This window comes from Motacilla alba, chromosome 5 (genome assembly GCF_015832195.1).
Source record: "Motacilla alba alba isolate MOTALB_02 chromosome 5, Motacilla_alba_V1.0_pri, whole genome shotgun sequence".
Lineage (NCBI taxonomy): Eukaryota > Metazoa > Chordata > Aves > Passeriformes > Motacillidae > Motacilla > Motacilla alba.
Genome location: NC_052020.1, coordinates 9,030,876 through 9,048,942, shown reverse-complemented (window position 1 = coordinate 9,048,942; position 18,067 = coordinate 9,030,876). Strand labels below are relative to the sequence as shown.

At 59.4% G+C, this 18,067-nt stretch overlaps 3 protein-coding genes across 5 annotated transcripts; 1 reads left to right on the top strand and 2 right to left on the bottom strand.

The window, feature by feature from the left end:
• The first annotated feature begins 1,136 nt into the window (after positions 1-1,136).
• PGGHG (protein-glucosylgalactosylhydroxylysine glucosidase) lies at positions 1,137-10,811 on the top strand. Of its 3 annotated transcripts, none has more exons than XM_038138222.1 (15): positions 1,137-1,261; positions 2,113-2,380; positions 2,785-2,995; positions 3,822-4,257; positions 4,454-4,573; positions 4,886-5,017; positions 5,293-5,404; positions 6,365-6,437; positions 6,870-7,006; positions 7,228-7,361; positions 7,525-7,620; positions 7,743-7,840; positions 9,168-9,212; positions 9,850-10,061; positions 10,148-10,811. In XM_038138222.1, exons 2-15 carry the CDS (start codon positions 2,128-2,130, stop codon positions 10,210-10,212), a joined length of 2,124 nt encoding a protein of 707 aa, XP_037994150.1. In that variant the 5' UTR covers positions 1,137-1,261; positions 2,113-2,127; the 3' UTR covers positions 10,213-10,811. The 3 variants fall into 3 exon arrangements, with proteins under 3 accessions (XP_037994150.1, XP_037994149.1, XP_037994152.1); XM_038138221.1 differs by having other exon boundaries at positions 1,141-1,261; positions 2,085-2,380; XM_038138224.1 differs by lacking the exon at positions 9,168-9,212 and having other exon boundaries at positions 1,142-1,261; positions 2,085-2,380.
• Positions 10,812-10,921: 110 nt separating this feature from the next.
• Positions 10,922-13,817, bottom strand: LOC119701518 (interferon-induced transmembrane protein 5-like). Its single transcript, XM_038138286.1, has 2 exons — positions 12,956-13,817; positions 10,922-12,244 (listed from the first exon to the last, which is right to left on the bottom strand). Exons 1-2 carry the CDS (start codon positions 13,139-13,141, stop codon positions 12,026-12,028), a joined length of 405 nt encoding a protein of 134 aa, XP_037994214.1. The 5' UTR covers positions 13,142-13,817; the 3' UTR covers positions 10,922-12,025.
• A 138-nt stretch (positions 13,818-13,955) lies between these two features.
• On the bottom strand, positions 13,956-15,575 carry LOC119701523 (interferon-induced transmembrane protein 5-like). Its single transcript, XM_038138291.1, has 2 exons — positions 15,339-15,575; positions 13,956-14,759 (listed from the first exon to the last, which is right to left on the bottom strand). Exons 1-2 carry the CDS (start codon positions 15,525-15,527, stop codon positions 14,601-14,603), a joined length of 348 nt encoding a protein of 115 aa, XP_037994219.1. The 5' UTR covers positions 15,528-15,575; the 3' UTR covers positions 13,956-14,600.
• Positions 15,576-18,067: the final 2,492 nt, after the last annotated feature.

Genomic DNA, 18,067 nt, shown 5'->3' with positions numbered 1-18,067 from the left:
GACACAGGCAGGTTTTCCCAAATTGCTCTCTGCTTAATTTTTCTTAATTGTTTTCGGGGGTTTTTTTCCCCTTAGCACTGCCCAGGACTCTGAGACCAAAAACTGTCCCCAGCCAGCACAAGGTGACGCTGAGACGCTCCGCTGGAGAGCTGAGACCTCCTCTTGGAGGGGCCTTTTCTCTTAGAGCAAAACTCTTCCTTTGGAGCAGAACTCTCTTCTTGGAGCTCCTTTTCTGTGGGCTTTTATAATCTTTGTAGCACTCAGAGCACCATTCAGTGAGAAAGGGCTCGCTGGGAAGGGCTATTTCCACATTCCTCTGATAGAGGGAAGGAAGTGGGGTGCGTGCCACTGGGATCAGCTGGGGAAGGAACTGCTTGTCCCTGTGTGCTGGTGGCTGCTGGAGGGGGATTCCAATGCCCCAGAACCCCTGTGGATGCCCAGCCACTCTCCAGGAGATGGATATTCCTGCCCTTGCCACGGGACTCAGCCCGTGCTGGAATCAGCAGCTGGTTGTGAGGAACGAACCAAAGGGGAAATGAATCCTGCTGGGGATAAAACCTGGAATACCAAAGGAGTAGAGCTGGGAGCAAATGTTACTGCTCTGGCTCTGCCCTTTGTCACGGTGTCCCCAAGGCGTCCCCGGGGCATTGGCAGTTGCAGGACTGACCCAGCCAGGCTCCAGGGGGCTTTTCCATGGATTTACAGCACAGGACAGATGTGTTACGCCAGTCCTGTAAGTGCTGGATCCCGGTGGTGCCTGGCTGCAGCTCCAGCCCTGGATCCCTGACTCACCAGTGTGGGACCAGCTGGAAGGGGCTGGCAAAAGCATGCCAAAGCCAAAGTCCAGATGGAATTTTTGTCCTCCCTGGAAACCGGCGAGGGGAAGGGTCAGAGCGTGGCTGGGGACACGGGAGGTCAGTGGGGTGTGCTGCTGACCCGGCTCGCTGCCAGCGGTTTTGTGATCACAACTCATCCGAGCTGATTTTCCTCTTTCAGTTCCTCTTTCCCAGGCACAGGGCAGCCCCAGCACTGCCGCGCTCCCTCCGCCGGCACTCAGCTCAGCTGGACAAACACCTGCGAGTCCAGGATCATTTTTCCAACTATTGCTTTTTAAGGAGACCAAAAAAAAAAAAAAAAAAAAAAAAAAAAAAAAAAAAAAGAAAAAGCGGTTTCCTTCCTTCTTTCTCGGTTGGGCAACTTCCGTCCTTCCCTGGAGCAGCCTCTCCGCCTGCACAGGCTCAGCCCGGCCTCGGGACAGAAGGCAAGACCCACCTCCTCCCTTCCGTGCCCTGGGGCTTCGGCTGGGTCGGGATTTTTCACTTTCCTGAAGGCAGGATTTTCCTCCCAGCTTAGTCTTAGTGAGGAAAGCGAGCTGAGCTTGAGCGCTCCTGCGTCCGGCTGCTGTCAGGGAGGGATTTGAGGGCTGGGCACCCTCCTTGCCCCTGTGTCACCCCGGCTGGGTTGCCAGCTCCACTCAGAGCCTCATTTCATCATTCCTGTGTTTTTCCCGTGCCCGGCTATGCCAGGAGCCAGCTGCAGCTGCCTTTTGGGAGGGGCAGCTTATGCGTGTCTGTATGCGTACATATCTAGTCTGTGATTATCTACATGTTTGCACATGACACATAAATGTAGTTTTATGTACAAATCAGTGGGATAGAAAGGTCCTGCCCCAGGAGGCTGAGCTGGAGATGCAAGAGTGAGGGGGAACACAGGGGTGCAGTGAGCTGACAGAGGGGGAAGCATCGGGAACTTTGCAAAGCGTCTCGGAACAGCACTGGGAGGAAGAGGAGGCCAGATGGGGAAGGTGGCTGTGTGTGTTGGGAGAAACTGGTGCAACCCCATGCCAACAGCAGAAAAGGAAGAGGCAGGAGGCTGAGAAGTGATGAAGCCCATGAGCTTCATCCTTCACCAGGATTTGGGACAGCTGGAGCCGGGGTGAGCGAGCGGAGGGGATGCACCCCGGGGCTGGGAGGAAGCTGGGATGGGGGAAAACCGCTGGAGGTGACCAGAGGGGACACTAAAAGGGGCAGAGACTGCTGGTGGCAGGCGGGAAGTGTGACAGGGAGCTGTCTTTGTCCCCTCAGCTCTCGTCCCATCCTTGCGGCTCCGCAGGCGGGGCCGGCGGCGATGGCCGATGGCGAGGGCGACCCCGGCGTGTTCACGGCCACGGCCCTGCCCGGGGACCCGCGGCTGCTGCCCACGGTGACCAACGCCTTCCTGGGCACCCGCGTGTTCCGGGACATCCTGCACGCCGCCGGCGTGTACAGCGGGGCCGCGGGGGACACGCACCGCGCCGATGTCCCCAGCCCGCTGGGGCTGCGCATGGCAGCGCCCGGCGCCAGCAACCCCGCCCAGAGATTCACCCTCAACACCTGGACAGGTGAGCCGGGATCGGCGCCTTCCCCGCGGGCTCCATTCTCTCTGCTTCTGCTGCCCCTTCCGCTCGGTCACATCTTCCTTCTCCTCGTTCTCCGTTCGCCTCGGGGTGCTGCTCCTCTGGAACAAGCGGAAAATCCCCCTTTTGTGTGGGAATAAGTGGTTCTCAGGCTGTAGCTCTGTCCCTGCTGGGGCCAGGCTCGGCACACGCTCTTTAATCCCGGAGCCTGGTGGCATGTTTGATGGCACAGACCATCCCTCAGCAGCTCGGCCAGGCTCACTGTCAGCAGTGTTCTGTCCACAACTGGATCTGATCCCGGGAAAAGCAATTCCTTGGCCGGTAGGAACCAGTGGATAGGGCAGGATCCAAGTGTTTCCAAAGGCTGGTGGCTTTGGCTGTGCTTACAGGGACCTTCAGCCACACGATTCAGTCCCCTGGCTTCACGGCCACCCACCAGCTGTACGCCCACCACTCCCTGGTGCACCTGATGGCCTTCAGCGTCACCATCCGGCGCTTGGATGGCTCCACGCATCCCATCAGGGTCCAGCTCCAGAGCCTGTTTGTGCCGCAGAGCCAGGACCTGCACTTGACCCCAGGCCCAGACTTCCAGGGAGCACAGTGAGTGTGGGGAATGGGGTCCCTGCCCTGAGCCCTCCCTCCACGGGCTGAGGCGCAGTGCCCTGCTCTCCCCTGGGGAATAAACTGCACATGTAAGGCTGGAGTGGGGCCGGAATGGCAGGGGGTGTGGGGCTGGAATGGGGAGGGGTATGGGGCTGGAATGGTGGGAGATGTGGGGCTGGAATGGTGGGGGGTATGGGGCTGGAATGGGGAGGGGTGTGGGGCTGGAATGGTGGGGGGATATGGGGCTGGAATGGGGAGGGGTGTGGGGCTGGAATGGCGGGGGGTGTGGGGCTGGAATGGCGAGGGGTGTGGGGCTGGAATGGGGAGGGGTGTGGGGCTGGAATGGCGAGGGGTGTGGGGCTGGAATGGCGGGGGGTGTGGGGCTGGAACAGCGGGGAATGTGGGGCTGGAATGGTGGGAGGTATGGGGCTGGAATGGCGGAGGGATAAGGGGCTGGAATGGTGAGGGCTGTGGGGCTGGAATGGTGGGGGATGTGGGGCTGGAATGGTGGGGGGTGTGGAGGCTTCTCACACCTGCTTTGTCCTGGCAGGTGTATAAAAAACTAAAAAAACCCTGAAATGAAGCATAGAAACATTTGTGTTACTTGCAACTCCAGAATTATGCCTCGCACTGATGTCTGAGAGTGGTGAAGGTGACAGGAGCTAGATGTGATTCCGAAGAAGTGAGGCTGGGCAAAACAGGAGATTTGTAGATTACCTCTAGAACAGGATTCCTGGGGCCAGAGAATCCCACTGCCAGAGGGTTGGGTTAGATGGGATATTGGGCAGAAACACCTTCCTCAATCGCTTCCCGTCTCCCACAGCTACATCTACGGGCAGACGCTGGTTCCCGAGGTGGAGGGGGGCCCCCGTCCCACTGTGCACATGCTGTGGACCCCCATCCCACAGTGGCTGACGCTGGGCGGGGAGGAGCGGGAGCGCTGCTGGCAGTTCCTGACGGCGGTGGCCGGGAGCGAGGGGGAGGCGAAGCGCAGCTACAGCGCGGGGCTGGCCCTGGCGGCCGCGGGCTCCCTGCTCCGCTCCCACGCCCGCGCCTGGGCCGCGCTGCGCCGCGGCTGCTCCGTGGAGCTGGACGGGCCCCCGGCCCTGCGCCAGGCGCTCCACGGCTGCCTCTACTACCTGCTGAGCGCCATCCCGCCCCGGGACAGCCCCGGAGCGCCCTTCCACGGCATCAGCCCCGGCGGCTTGTCCAACGGCACCCGCGGCGAGGACTACTGGGGACACGTCTTCTGGGACCAGGTGACGGGAGGCGTGCTTGGCACGGCGAGTGGGATGGAGGAGACTCCGTCCTTCCATCGAGATGGAGCAGGCTATCCTTCACTAGGGATGGACAAGACTCCATCCTTCCATCGGGATGAGGGTGTACTTGAAGGGTGGAGCTGGCGGGAGCATTTGGATGCTTCCCCCCAGCCAATCCCGCCGCGCGGTCCCGCAGGACACCTGGATCTTCCCGAACATCCTGCTGCTGCATCCCGAGGCTGCGCGCGCCATCCTGCAGTACCGCATCCGCACGCTGGAGGGCGCCAGGCGCAACGCGCGGGAACAGGGATACGAGGTGCGACAGGGACACCGGGCTGGGGTGGCACCAAAGCCTGTCCCCAGGGGACACCGGGCTGGGGTGGCACCAAACCCTGTCCCCAGGGGACACCGGGCTGGGGTGGCACCAAAGCCTGTCCCCAGGGGACACCGGGCTGGGGTGGCACCAGCTCCTGTCCTCAGGGCAATGCCGGGCTGGGGTGGCATGAACCCCCGGCCCCAGGGGACACCGGGCCGGGGTGGCACCAAACCCTGTCCCCAGGGGAATGCCGGGCTGTCTCCGCGGGGCACAGCACAGGGGGATGTGCTCATGGATGCCTTCTCCCGGCAGGGCGCGAAGTTCCCGTGGGAGAGCGCAGCCACTGGCCGGGAAGTATGTCCTGAGGAGATCTACGGAGCCCAGGAAATCCACGTCACCGGGGATGTCCTGATGGCCTTCGAGCAGTATTACTGCACCACGCAGGTAAAGGGAGGGTGCTCCACCTGATGGCCCGGTGGCGGGACGCCTGGAGACTGTCACTGTCCCTTCCCTGAGGAACTCTGCTCTCTCTGCTCCGCAGGCTCCCTCCTGCAGCCCTGCCTGCTCTGTCCTTGCTCCCGTGGGCGTCTCAGCACCCTGTTGGCTCAAACCAGGCCAGTCTTTCCTCCTGCTCCCTCCATCTCCTCCGAGCTCCTCTCCATCCTCCTGCTGACTTTGGCTCTGGTGGAGTCTCCCTCACGCCCTGGTCTTTTCCCCAGGACCAGAAGCTGTTCCGGGAGGACGGGGGCTGGGAGCTGGTGGAAGCCGTGGCTCGGTACTGGTGCAGCAGGATGGTGTGGAGTGAGGAGGAGCAGCTCTACCACATCAGAGGTACCTCTGCCATGGGAATGGGGTGGAAAGCAGAGGTCTGGAGCCACCTGGTCTAGTGGAAGGTGTCCCTGCCCGTGGCAGGGGTGTGGAGCTGGATGAAACAATCCAAACCACGCTGGGGTTCCGTGACTTGAAGGTCCCCTTCGGGATGCCCTGAGGATGAGGTGCCTGCATGCACCAGCCAGAGCTGCATCCCGGGTTGTTCCTGCTTCAGCACTGTCACTGTCCTCGCATTAATTAAAGGGACTGGACTAAAATCGGTCTGAAGGACTAAAGACGATTTATTGTTTAAATAACATCAATCTCAGAGGCCATGAGATTTTGAGACAGCAAGCAGTCAGGCATAGCTCAAAAGTCGAAAGTCCTTTGTTACAAGACAATATATAACTTTACAAGACCATATATAACTTTACAAGACAATATACAAGTTTCTAATCCAATGGACTGTTGCTACAGAGTATGTTTTGCTTTTCTAACCTGTCACCTTTGCTTACTTTTTCTGCAATGTGGATACTTTTAACCAACAGGCTGTTATTAAATGTACACACACTTATCTCTATTGTAACATCTAAACTCTTAACTTACTCTGTACAATTACACTCTTACCTTATAAACCCGTCACCATCTTATCAACAGTTTCTTACTTACTTGTAACTATAGAAGTGTAAGTTTATGATTTTTCTACTTAATGTCTGCATACTTTATTTTTCCATCAATCCGAACTCCTTCCAAGGCTGCAAATTAAACCTTCCTGCATCTGTGGAAGTTTCTATCTTTCCATTTCTCACACAGCACCGTGCATGTTCTCCCCTGAGCATCCTGCTGGGACTGTGTGGGATCCTGCCAGCAGGATCCAGACGGGCAGCAGGGTCCCCTTTCCCCCATCTGTGTCCCTGAGGAGGGGCCCAGAGCAGCCCCTGGGTGTGCTGGGGTGCCAAGTGTCCCCTCGTGTCCCCGCAGGTGTCATGCCCCCGGACGAGTACCACAGCCAGGTCGATAACTCTGCTTACACCAACGCCGTGGCCCGGCGCAGGTAACGCTTGGAATCACACCTGGGAGCACGGCCTGGCTCTCTGCTCTTCCACCTGGCACTCTGCAGGGATGGGAGCAGATCCCAAGGGGATCCTCCCTCCCTCTCCTCACACCCCTCTGCAGTCAGAGGAAGAGCAGGGGCTCCCGCGGCTCCTCTGACCTGTTCAGTGCCCACGTGGGGCTGAGAGGGATCTCCATTCGCAGCAGGGCTTCTCCCTTGGCGTTCCATGGGGTCCCTGTGCTGTTGGCCAGCTGGAGACACCCACAGCCAGGGAAAGGAGCTCCTGGCTCCGTGACGGAAGCTGCTATCCCTGGCTCAATCTCTGCCCCTTGTTCTTCCACAGCAGCTTTTCTCTTGCAGCTCCTTCTGTCCCCTCTCTCCTCTCACCATCACCCATCCCTGCCATAAAACCTTGTTCCTCCTCCTTTCCAGCTTAAATTTTGCCACCGACTTGGCTCGGGAGCTGCTGCTCCCGGCACCAGAGGAGTGGGAGGACCGTGCCAGGAAAATCAAAGTGCCCTTTGATGAGGAGAGGAAATACCACCCTGAGTACGATGGCTACAGCCCAGGTGAGCGGGGTGGCAGTGGCAGCAGCCCATGAATCACACTTTTATTCCTGGAAGGATCAGAATTCCAGCTGGTTCAGGCTTGGGAATGGCAGAAGAGCCCCTGCTGTCGCCGCAGTGCAACAAGCTGGGCTAGGGGAGGTTTTCCTGCCTCACTGGATTGTTTCTCATCGGTGGGCTCAAAATGTGAGAGCAGCTCCCAGTCTGAGCAGCCCTGTCCCCAGGTGAGCCGGTGAAACAGGCCGATGTGGTCCTGCTGGGGTTCCCACTGATGCATCCCATGAGTGCCGAGGTCTGGAGGAACGACCTGGAGATGTACGAGCCCGTCACCGACCCCGCCGGGCCAGCCATGACCTGGGTGAGGAGAGGGCAGAGCCCAGCCTGGGATCCACCCCTGGGAGAGGCTGCTCCATCCGGGGGACCCTGCAGAGCCGGGATGTGCCCTGGAAATGCTCGCTCTGCGTGGAGGGGTGGGTGGGTGGTGCTGCTCCACCGCGCTGTCACCGTTCCCCCTCCGGCAGAGCATGTTTGCCGTGGGCTGGCTGGAGCTGAAGGAGCTGCAGAGAGCCCGGAGCCAGCTGGAAAAGTGCTTCAGCAACATCACAGAGCCTTTCAAGGTGGGTGGAGGGGCTGCAGATCGCTCCTGCTCCCAGGCGGGTGACAATGGGATCGAAACCCCCAGAACTGCCTGGAGCATCCCAAATCAACTCCTGCACCATCTCTTTGTTCTGCTGGTCAGGTCTGGGTGGAGAACTCGGATGGGTCGGGCGCTGTGAACTTCCTGACAGGGATGGGTGGATTCCTGCAGGTCATCCTCTTCGGCTTCACGGGGTTCAGGTGAGACCTGTTGTGTCACTTTTCACTCCCAAGCAACCACTTGTCCCTTCAAATGTCCCTGTTTGGCTGGGGCGCAGCTGGGAACAGGTGAGAGGCTCGTGACAGGTGACATTTGGGAAGCAAAATGCCATTCCCTAAGCCTGTTGTCTGCTTCAGCAGCAGCATCCTCCCGTCTCCTTTGGATGGGGTGAGGAAACACCTCCTGCAGCCTCCCTGTGCCTCCCTGCTCACGCGGGGCTCCGGGAGCCTCCCCAGAGTGAAGTGCTGAGCAGGCATCGCCTCAGCTTTAAAATATCCTGGGAAAACATGGAGCTGTTCATGTAATTTCCGAGCCGTGGTGGTTTCCACCCTGGAGCCGCCGTCTCTTCGGCCTATTCCTGGTTTAATTGAGGCTGGATCAGGCCTTTTGATTCACAGTGAAAACCTCCAGCCCTAACCCTGTGTTTTCACTCCACGTGTGTGGCCAGAGCTGCTGGAAACCCGCCCTGTTCCTCAGCAGAGCTGGGTGTGAGCTGCCCTATTCCCAGCTGGAAAATCCACCCGTTCCCCGTTTCCTGGCGGAGCTGGGTGTGAGCTGCCATATTCCCAGCTGGAAATCTGGGCTTTGGCCAAGCTGGAAGGTCTCCGGGTGCCCAGTGTGTGCTGGGTCAGGCCCCTCGTGGCCCAGGCTCAAACCACAGCTCTGGGGCTCTGGCCAAATTCCAGAGGGGGCGGTGACATCGTGCAGCCACGCTCCCGCCGTGTCCAGGGACACGGATCCTGCTGGGGCTCCCCAGGCCCCCAAACCTCCCCTGAGTCCTCTCCAGCCCCTGAAGGCCTCCGAGTGTTCTGGAGCTGCTGGTGGAGAGCTCTGGTGCGCCAGGATTCGCGTCGGGGACAAGAGGGGCCGTTGTTTTTCCTCACGCAGAGCCAACGCCCACACAGGCAGCTTGGCCCTGGCTCAGGGCTGCAGGCAGAGCTGGGATGTTTGTCCCATTGTTTCTGGGGAAGGAGCGCTGCTGGGGATACAGAGCAGACCGATGAGGCAATTGAAAGATGGTTTATTTATTGCAAATCAGTCTCCTGGAAGGCTGAGACCTACATTCGATGCCATCACATCAGAAGTTGCTTAATTTTAGTTACGATGCTTTTCCGTATTCCTTATCGTATATTTCTTATCATATCTTTTCTATTTCTTAAGCAGCTGCTTCTGCAAAGCTCTCTAGGATCTTCACAAACCAATCATTAATTTGCCATCATTGCTACAAATGATAGCAAATTGCTACAAATCATTGCTACATTTCCTACCATTCTCATGCAACGTGCTCCTTTTTATCCAACCATACAGCTCTACAGACCCTTATTGCTGGATCTTCTACTTTGTGCCAGCTCTGTAAGTTCTATTGCTAGACTTTAAAATTCTCCACTACCTTGCTTAACATATTTATTAGCTTCCACGAAGCGTATTTCTGCTTGCTTAAAACATATTTCTGCTTCAACTCCAGATCTTTGTTCTTACTTTGTGTCTGTTTCACTTTCCTTTTCTAAACCCTCAAGCCTTCTGCAAGGCCTTAGGTCAAACATCTCTATCTCTGAGCCTTGGGAGCTCTCCGTGCCTGCATTTCCCCCAGAGCAGCCGTGCTCAGCTTCCAGCCCTCCGTCCCACGGGAGTGGGAGCTCAGGGGGGAGTCTGAGGGTGCCCTGCTCGGAGAGGAGGAGCAGGGCATTCCCCAAGCTCTGCCAGCACAGCTGCTGCTGGAGCCGGGCTCTGAGCCAGAGCGGGGAACCGGGCTGAGCTTTTAAAATATGAAATCTGGAAAGCCCAGCCCCCCAGCTGTGGAACTGGGACGGGACAGGGATGTCTTGGGAATCACAGCCCCAGCAGTTCCTCACCAGGAACTCCATCAGTGTGTCTGGGGTTTGTCCAGAGAGCCTTGGGTGGTGACTCCTGGAGAGGTGGCTGCTCCCTGACCCCGAGCTGGGCTCTGTGGCTCCTGCTGTCCCACCCTGACACACTCCTGCCTTTCCAGGATCACGAGGTCCGGCCTCCTCTTCGATCCCGCCTTTCCCGACGGTATCACCAGGCTGGAAATCTCCAGCATCTCCTACTTGGGCAACAAACTGGAGGTCACCATCACCAGGGAGGAGATGAGGATGGAAGTGACTGAGACCTGCCGGGACCCTCCAGGATCTCCCCTGGAAGCTGTGCTGGAGTCGGGACAGCGCTTTCCCCTGGGGGAAGGTATGGCAGCAGTGCCTGCGCCTGCTCCCTGAGATGAGTTGGGAAGAAACCATTCCCCTGTCTCACACAAAGCTTTTCTGTTGCAGGGCAGAGTGTCTCCTTCCCCAGAGCGCCTGGATGGATCCAGAGGTCGCCCAGCAGGACCCCCTAAACCCTGCCTGATCCTGGTGCTGCCCGCTGGAGCAGCGGATCGGGGTGTTGGTGCGGGGGGAAGGTAGCAGTGGGTGGAAAGGGGGTGCCAGGCTGTGCCAGGAGGCCTTTCCCCCCCAGGACTGTGTGTGCCGCCTGTCCTTGTGGCCCCAGGGGGTCAGTGGCTGGAGCTGTCACCATGGCCGGAGCTGCCACCACGTCTGAGCCCCCCACTCCCCTCCACACATCTCTTACTCGGGGCAGGAGAGGAAACTGTGCCTGAAAATGACCATTTCAAACGTGTCTGCTGAACACCCAGGCGTTGTTTATGCTCTCAACATGTTTGTGTTTGTAAGGAAGCCCATCCCTGACTCCAGGATCCTGGCTCCAGCTCCTCCAGCATGTCCTGCTCTGGTCCTTACCTTCCCCATGTGCTGCTCTGTGGCTCAAAGAGCTGTGGAGGCTCAGCCAGCGCTGTTTCACCAGATGAATGATGTTTTTTTGGCACTAAGTTTCACTCCAAAATATGAAGCTGAAAGCCTTTTAACCCCGTGTAGGCAGCACACAGCTCCACTCCTGTTATTCGGCACGTAACATCCCTCTCATGTTTTTAAACCCTTATCTGCATTATTGCCACTCTTTTCAAGCACTTCTGGAGTTAAATCCTCTCTCACTTGGCATCTGAAGGGCTGCAGGAAGCCTGGACACCGGAGATCCGTAGCATTGTCCTGTCAGATGGTGACACGGGCAGCGTTTTCCCGTGCCTGCTCTGGGTTTGCTCTGGGGCGCGGTTTATGGTGTTCCAGGAATCCCAAGGAATTCCGGTGCCTGCCCAGGGTGGGCACGGTACCCCCAGCCCCTGGCTCTGGGCTGCACAGCCTCGTCCCCTCCCCGTCCCGGTGCCGAGCAGCCCTGGGTGGGAGCAGGGAATGCCGAAGGCGTTCCCTGCCCCGAGGGGTCTGTCCTGGCCAAGCCAACCCCAGGAATCTCGGCCCGGTTTATAAAAAGCCCCGCGGCTGCTCCGGGCCCCGAGGCAGCTGGGAATGCTTAGGGCTGGAGCAGGGACTGTCCCGCTGCTCTGTAATTACTCGGGTCCTGCTCCAGCCTCATCAGAGCCGCCCCTAATTAGCGGCAGCTCTTGGCACGACAAAGGGACCGTGCTGTCCCCAGCCCTGTGCGCTGCACCGGGATTGGGATTGGCATGGGGCTGGGATACAGCCCTGGCTGAGCCACGGCTGGTTGGCAGTAAAGGGGGTTTAGCCTCCAAAAAGGGGTCCTTTAGTCCCAAAATGAGCTGTCTCCAGCCCAGGCACGGAGAGCAGGGAGCACTGGGAGTGCTTCCCAGCTGCCCGCTGTCCTGGCTGGGACTGGCTGGGGATGTCGGTGTTGCTGTAATGAGTTTGCAGGTCTCAGCTCCATTTGGGGCGGGGCGGGGAGGGGAGGGGACACCCCCTTTGCTTCATCCCAGAGGCCCAGGAACATCTCTGCTTCCTCCCCTCCGCCATCCTGGGGCCAAAGGTGGCCCTAAGGGCTGTGGGAACAATGGTGTCTCCTGGCTGCCGGGAGCCCCATCAGAGCCAAAATCCCCAATTTATGTTTTCCCTTTGGCACCCCCCTGCCCCTTCCCACGCACAGAAATTCGCGCTGTGTGAAGCGTTTAATGATTTGAACAGCGAGCACAGAAGCTGGGGCTCCACACGGGATAACAGGAGGCGAAAAATGCCACAGGATAAACAAAATAACTGGGGTTGGGCAGTGCGGTGGCCGACGGGGGTGGTGGCCTTTTGGGGGGGCCACCAGCGACGCAGAGGAGGTGCCACCAGCCTTCACCCGGGTCACTGGTCCTCGTCGTCGCTGCCGCTGAACTGGTAGGTGAAGAAGCCGACGGACTCGTGGGCCAGCTTGGAGAGGTGGATGACACCGGTGACAATGAGGGCACCGAGCAGCAGTGGCAGCACCACGCTGCCCGCCGTGGCCAGGGCGTTGTAGCACCGCGCCTTGGAGCTGAAGTGCCGAGCAGCTTCCACGTCCCCGGACACTTTCCGATCCCGAGCCTGTAACAGCCGAGGGGAGACCCTTCCCTCAGCCCCTTCCCAAAGCCCCTCCCAAAGCCCCCTCTCCGCAGCCCCTTCCCTCAGCCCCTTCCCAAAGCCCCCTTCCCTCACCCCCTTCCTGCTCCAGGGCTTTGTTCCCCTTGCAACCCACAATTCATCCATCCCTCCATCCATCCCTCCATCCATCCCAGGCTGCTCCTGCTCCCCTCCAGCCCTGCATCCTTTCCCACTTGTGTTTTCCTTCCTGCTCCATCCAGAGCCTCTCTGCCTCCAGCCCCTGCCTGTCCCCATCTTTCCATCCCAGTCTAGCCCAACTGTTGCTGGGATTTCCCCTCCTGCTTCCTCCGGAGCCTCTCCAGACTCCAGTCCCTGCTTGTTCCCATTTTCCCACAGCTGGAGCTGCTCCTGCCGCGGGGGTGGAGAAATCCCGGTCCCCAAGGCGCTTTTTAGGATCAAGCAGCCGCTCCTCGGGTGGCGGGCAGGGGGCTGCGGTTATCCTCGGCTGTCCCGCAGCCTCGGGAACGAGTGGCAGGAAAAGCAGGGAGGATTCACCAGCGGCAGGTGTCACCGCCTGCGGAGATGGTCGGGATCCGCCCGCCCCAGCCCTCCCGGGAGTTTTCCCAAGCGCTCGCTGCCTCCTTGGGCATCCCCCCTTGGCGCGGGAAGCGACCCCCGGAGCCCCGGAGCGCTCCGGCGCCGCCGCTGCCGTACCTTGACGGCGAAGGCGAGCGCCACGAAGCCCAGGCAGCAGAAGTTCATGTAGAGGGTGTTGAAGATGGCCCAGAGCAGGTGGTCGCGGGGCGCGGGGGGCGGCCCCCGCTTGGGGCTTGGCCGCTCGTCCCGCGGGTACGAGGTGTCCATGGGCGCCGAGAGGGACAGCCGCGGCTCCGGCAGCATCCCCTTTTATATCCCTGCTCCGCTAAATATAAACCTGGGAAATTACAGCCCCGGGGCATGCGGTTATCCCACAGGCCGGGCTGGGATGGAGAGCCCACGGGTTTTTAACAGGCAGCCTTCCTCCCGGGATGAGGAGCGCGGGTGGCTCCGGCACCGCGGGAGGGTGGCTCCAAGGCGGAGCCCAGGACCTGCGCGGCGCTGGCTGGCACAGGCACCTGCAATCCCACCCTCCAGGTGAGCTGGGCGGGGCAGAGCCCCCCAGGCAGCGCTTTTGGGATGTGGGATGGATGAAATGGGAAAGTCTTCCGGAAAGGTGGAAGAGCCGCATCCAAGGGGCTCCCCGGCAGCGGGGGGGACACGGGGCTGCAGGGTGGGGGGCGTGGGGAGGGGCTTTAATTTCCTTTCGCTGCCGTCTCCAATGCGGAAAACACATTTACCCTCTTGTGAAAATTATAAAAGTTTAATAAAGGATAGTAGGAGATAAGGAACATAAAGTTTACGGCTGGGTGTGTCGTGGTTATCAGTTAAGAGCACACCGTTATCTTCGGAGACACTTCTTAAACACTTTTTTTTTCTTACATCAACTTATTGTATATTTATAGACTCTTGTGTACAGTAAACTTTTTCTCTTAAACTAGTTACGTATTTAAAATTTGTTTAGTATGATTCTCTTCTGGTTTTACTTTTTTTAGAGTATGTGTATTGTTTGGTTGTGGTTTTAGGGTTTTTTTTATCGTTATTTTTAGTTTTGGTTCTGTCCCACAGTGTCTTCAGATGGCGAGGGTTGATAGTTGGCATTATCTGCAGGCAGGTGTCTTTTTTTATGTGTTTATTGGATGTTATCTCATCTAAGCGGGCAGTTTAACACAAGCATGCTTATATTAGCTGTTTTACTACTGTCTCCAAACTTAATTAACAGCAGAAATAAAAACCGTGTCTTTATAACAAAGTTACTTTGACGCTACAGGTATAAAATCCAGTTTAATGTTTGCCAAAAGCCAATATTACGCTATGTATCCATAACATCCAAGATGTCGGGAAGAAACTTCCCTGGGATTTGGGCTGGAAGCGCCCTGCTCGGCGGCAGGATGGAGGGAGGGAGGGAGAGGAGCAGGAGGAGGAGGAGGAGGAGGACGCCACAAAGATGCCCGGGGACTCCCTGCGACGTCCCGCGGTGAAGGAGGTGACAGCGGCGGGGCTGGCGGGACGAGCTTCATCGGCGGCAGCGGTGACCGCCAGGTGTGTCACAGGTGCCGGGAAGCGTGTGAGCAGAGCACGGGGGGCGTGGGGGGCTGTCCCCTGTCCCCACGCCCCAGCCTGGCCGCGCCGTCCCCTCCCGCGGCTGTGCGGGGACCCCGGCGCTGGGGACAGCGGGGGGACCGGGGCCACTCCCCTCGCGGGCACATTTTGGAGGCAGGAGGAGGGGGGGGAGCACCCCGCGGCTGGGGCCAGGCGCTGCTCAGGTGTCCCTGAGCTTGGACATGACGATGACGGCGATGATGATGAAGATCACCAAGGCGGCGGCGACCCCCACGGAGCAGATGATGTTGGCCACCCTGGCGCGGTGGCTGTGCCGCCGGGCACCCTCCACGTCCCCCACCAGCTTACAGTCACGGGCCTGGAGGGGCAAGGGGGGGCTCGGGGGGTGGGGGGCACGGATTGGGGGGCTCGGGGGGTGGGGGGCACGGATTGGGGGGCTAACCCCCCCGGGGTGGCGCGGGGTTGTGCTGGGACCCCAGGGAGGTGTCACCCCGGGCACGGGGCGAGGCCACCGAGCGCTGCCCCGCGGTGCTGGCACTCGGGGGGGGATGGGGGGCAGGCTCGGGGGACGCACGGCTTTGGGGGTGCCAGGGTGGGCTGGCATCGGGGATGGGAGTCCAGGCTGGGGGTCCGGGATGGAAGAGGCGTTTGGAGGGAGGTGGGCAGGGGGGAGAGGAGCGGGGGGGTGTCAGGGAGGGCTGGGGGTGCGGGGGCAGCACTGGGGGATCCCCGGGTGAGGGGAAGGTCCGGGTCGGGCTGGGTCGGGGGGTCCGGAGTTGGGGAGGGAGCCGGGGCACGTCGGGGGTCCCGTGCCGGGCTCAGCGCGGGGAGGGAAGCCCTGGGAGGGGCTGGCGGGGGGTCAGCCTGGGTGGGGGTCCCGGGGCCGATCAGGGCTAGATCCGGGGCGTCAGGCGGGGGTCCCCGGCCCCTCCCTCACCTTGATGGAGTAGACGAGGGCGGGGAAGCCGCAGCAGCCCAGCCCGCCCAGCGCGCACCACAGCAGCACATTGAACACCGACCAGAGCACGTAGTCCCGGGGCTGCGGGTCCGAGCGGGGGCCGGGGGCGGCCGCGCCCCACCCGGAGGACTGCAGCGGGATGGACACGTCCGCCTGCCTGGGCTCCATGACCGGGAATGAACGCCTGGAACGGGAGCGGAGGGCGCTCAGGGCGGGGGACCGGCGCCGCACCGCCCCGCAGAAGGAGGGGGGACACGGGCCTCTGGGACCCCCACCCCACGCAGTCTGGGGGGGCAGGGCAGCTCTGGGGACCCGTGGGGGGCTTAAAGGAACTCGGGGGAACCCTGAGGACTCCCAGGGGACTTGTGGGGGGGTTGGGGGATGTTGGAAATTACATAATTTTATTTTTTTTTTAATGCGACATTAGTCAGGAGTTTGTCCGTCTGTGCCAAGAGGGAGGGAAATGCTAGGTTTTTCTTCGAAAGATTCTGTTCGCCGGGAGAGGGCCCATGATCTCAACATCCACAGATAAGGAGAAGCCAGAAGGTCATTAGCCAACATTAGCGACCATTAGCGACCATTAACCGACATCACCTCCCTGTCTGGGAAATCAGTCCTTGAGAGAACCGAAAAATGAGGAACAAATCAGCATCGAAGGCGAAGGGATCAAGGACCGATAGGAGATCGAATACCAAGAACTGTAATTCTTAAGTGTAATTCCTAAGTGTCATTTAAGACCGGTGAACGAGAAATTTCTTTGGCTTTTTTTTTGTCCGTGTAGATATGGGAAACATCAGGTAAGGAACTGCGTGTGGACGGGAATGTTTTCCATGGCACGTCCTGGCCGGGACGATGTAATGCCTCGTTCTGTGTCACTGCAGACGTCGTGCTGGAGGGTTTTTATTCTCCTGCCGAGTTTCGAGGGCAGGGGGCTGCGGGGGGCTGTCCATGGCACCTGCAGTGGTCACAGGCGGGAGGGAGGGAGGCTGTGGCCGTGGCTGTTTTGGGCTGTGAAAGGGTCAATCTTTTCTCTGCAGGCTTCTGTGGGGTTGCCCTTTGGATTTGTGCTGGGAAAAAAGCTGATAAAAACAGGGAGAAGCAGGAAGAGGGGATCTCGGAGCAATGGCCTGTGTCGGCCTGAGTTCCCATTGGCTGAGCTGGTTTTGGGCAGGCCCAGGCTGGGGCTGGGCAGGCGGCAGATTCCGTTTGGGGCAAGGAGCCCGCGTTTTCCGGGAAAAAAGCAGAGCAGAGAACGATTCACCAGAGGCTCGGTGCCAGGGATCCTGCAACAAATATCTGCTGTGTTTGGCACTGGGATTTCTGACATCTTACGAGCCTTGGCAGGAGCCCGATGTTCGTGGGGAGAGGGAGAACCGCGCTTTTGTTCCCGTCCTTGTGGAGCCCCAGCCCCCAGGAGCGGCCCTGCCGAGGGCGAGGAGCGCGGAGGGGAAGGGGAGCCAGGCCAGCTGCAGCGAGGCTCTGCCGGATGTGCTGGGGCCGGCATTTCCCTCATCCCTGCCGGGGTCACTGCGGCCGGGCGGGGAGCGACACGGGAGTGACACATGCGTGGCAGCCCCGAGGGGCGAGGACCCTGCCCTGCCAGCCGGTGACAGGGACCCCCGGTGCTTGGTGCGGCTTCCTGCGGCCACAGTTCCCTCCCCTGTGGGATGAGGAGAGAATCCGGAGCACAAACGTGAGGGAGCTGCTGGGCCGGGATGAGTTTGACAGCAAAAGCAAAGGCTGCGCACGGAATTCATTCCCTGCTTCCCGCTGCAGGCACATGGGCAGCTGTGCCCGGGAAAAACGGGCTCCAGGCAAGGGGGATGGGGGCTGTGAGCATCCCACAGCAGGATCCCAGCTCCCCTGGCTGCGGGGGCAGACAGGGAATCCAGCCTCGGTGGGGGGACTGGGTGTCACCGTGGTATTTTATGAAAATCCTTCGGCTAGGGTTTTCTGCCGAGAAGCCTCAGAAAAGAAACGTAAACAATAACTACCTGATGGCTGTAAAATGTGCTCTGGGCATGGTTTGCCAACAGACGCATCTCTGACTGGTCCGTGTGAGGTGTTTTTACTCAATGACCAATTGCAGTCCAGCTGGGTCGGCTCTCTGGTCAGTCGCGAGCTTTTGTTATCATTCCATTCCTATCGCTGGCTAACCTTCGGATGTATTCCTCTCTCTGTTCCTTTTAGTGTAGTTTTAGTGTAGCAATATAATATAATATAACATAATATAACATAATATAATATAATATAATATAATATAATAAATATAATATATCAGCCTTCTGAAACACAGAGTCAAGATTCTCGTCTCTTCCCTCGTCCTGGGGACCCTCGATCACAGCCACAGTTGGGGATGGGGCCTCAGAACCCACCGGCCCCTTCCCTCTGGGAGCCTCTCCAGCCCTGCTGACCCTGCTCCATCCCATTCCAGCACATCCTGCCCCACCAAAGCCACCTTGCCCTCAGCCCCGCTTGCTGCCCGCCCCTCCTGAGGGCCGGTGGGGGTGGGGGAGCTCCTGGTGACACACAGCAGGGATCAGGTTCCACCCTCATCCTGGGCGTGACCCTCCCAGGAGCTTCACTCCCCATCTGGATGCAGGATCCGGGTTCGCGGGGTGTCCCCTGAGCGCTGTCTCCACCACGAGGGACGCTTCCCACCCTCCCCAGGCGCATCCCACGGGCTGACATTGTTTCTTAGCCTGTCG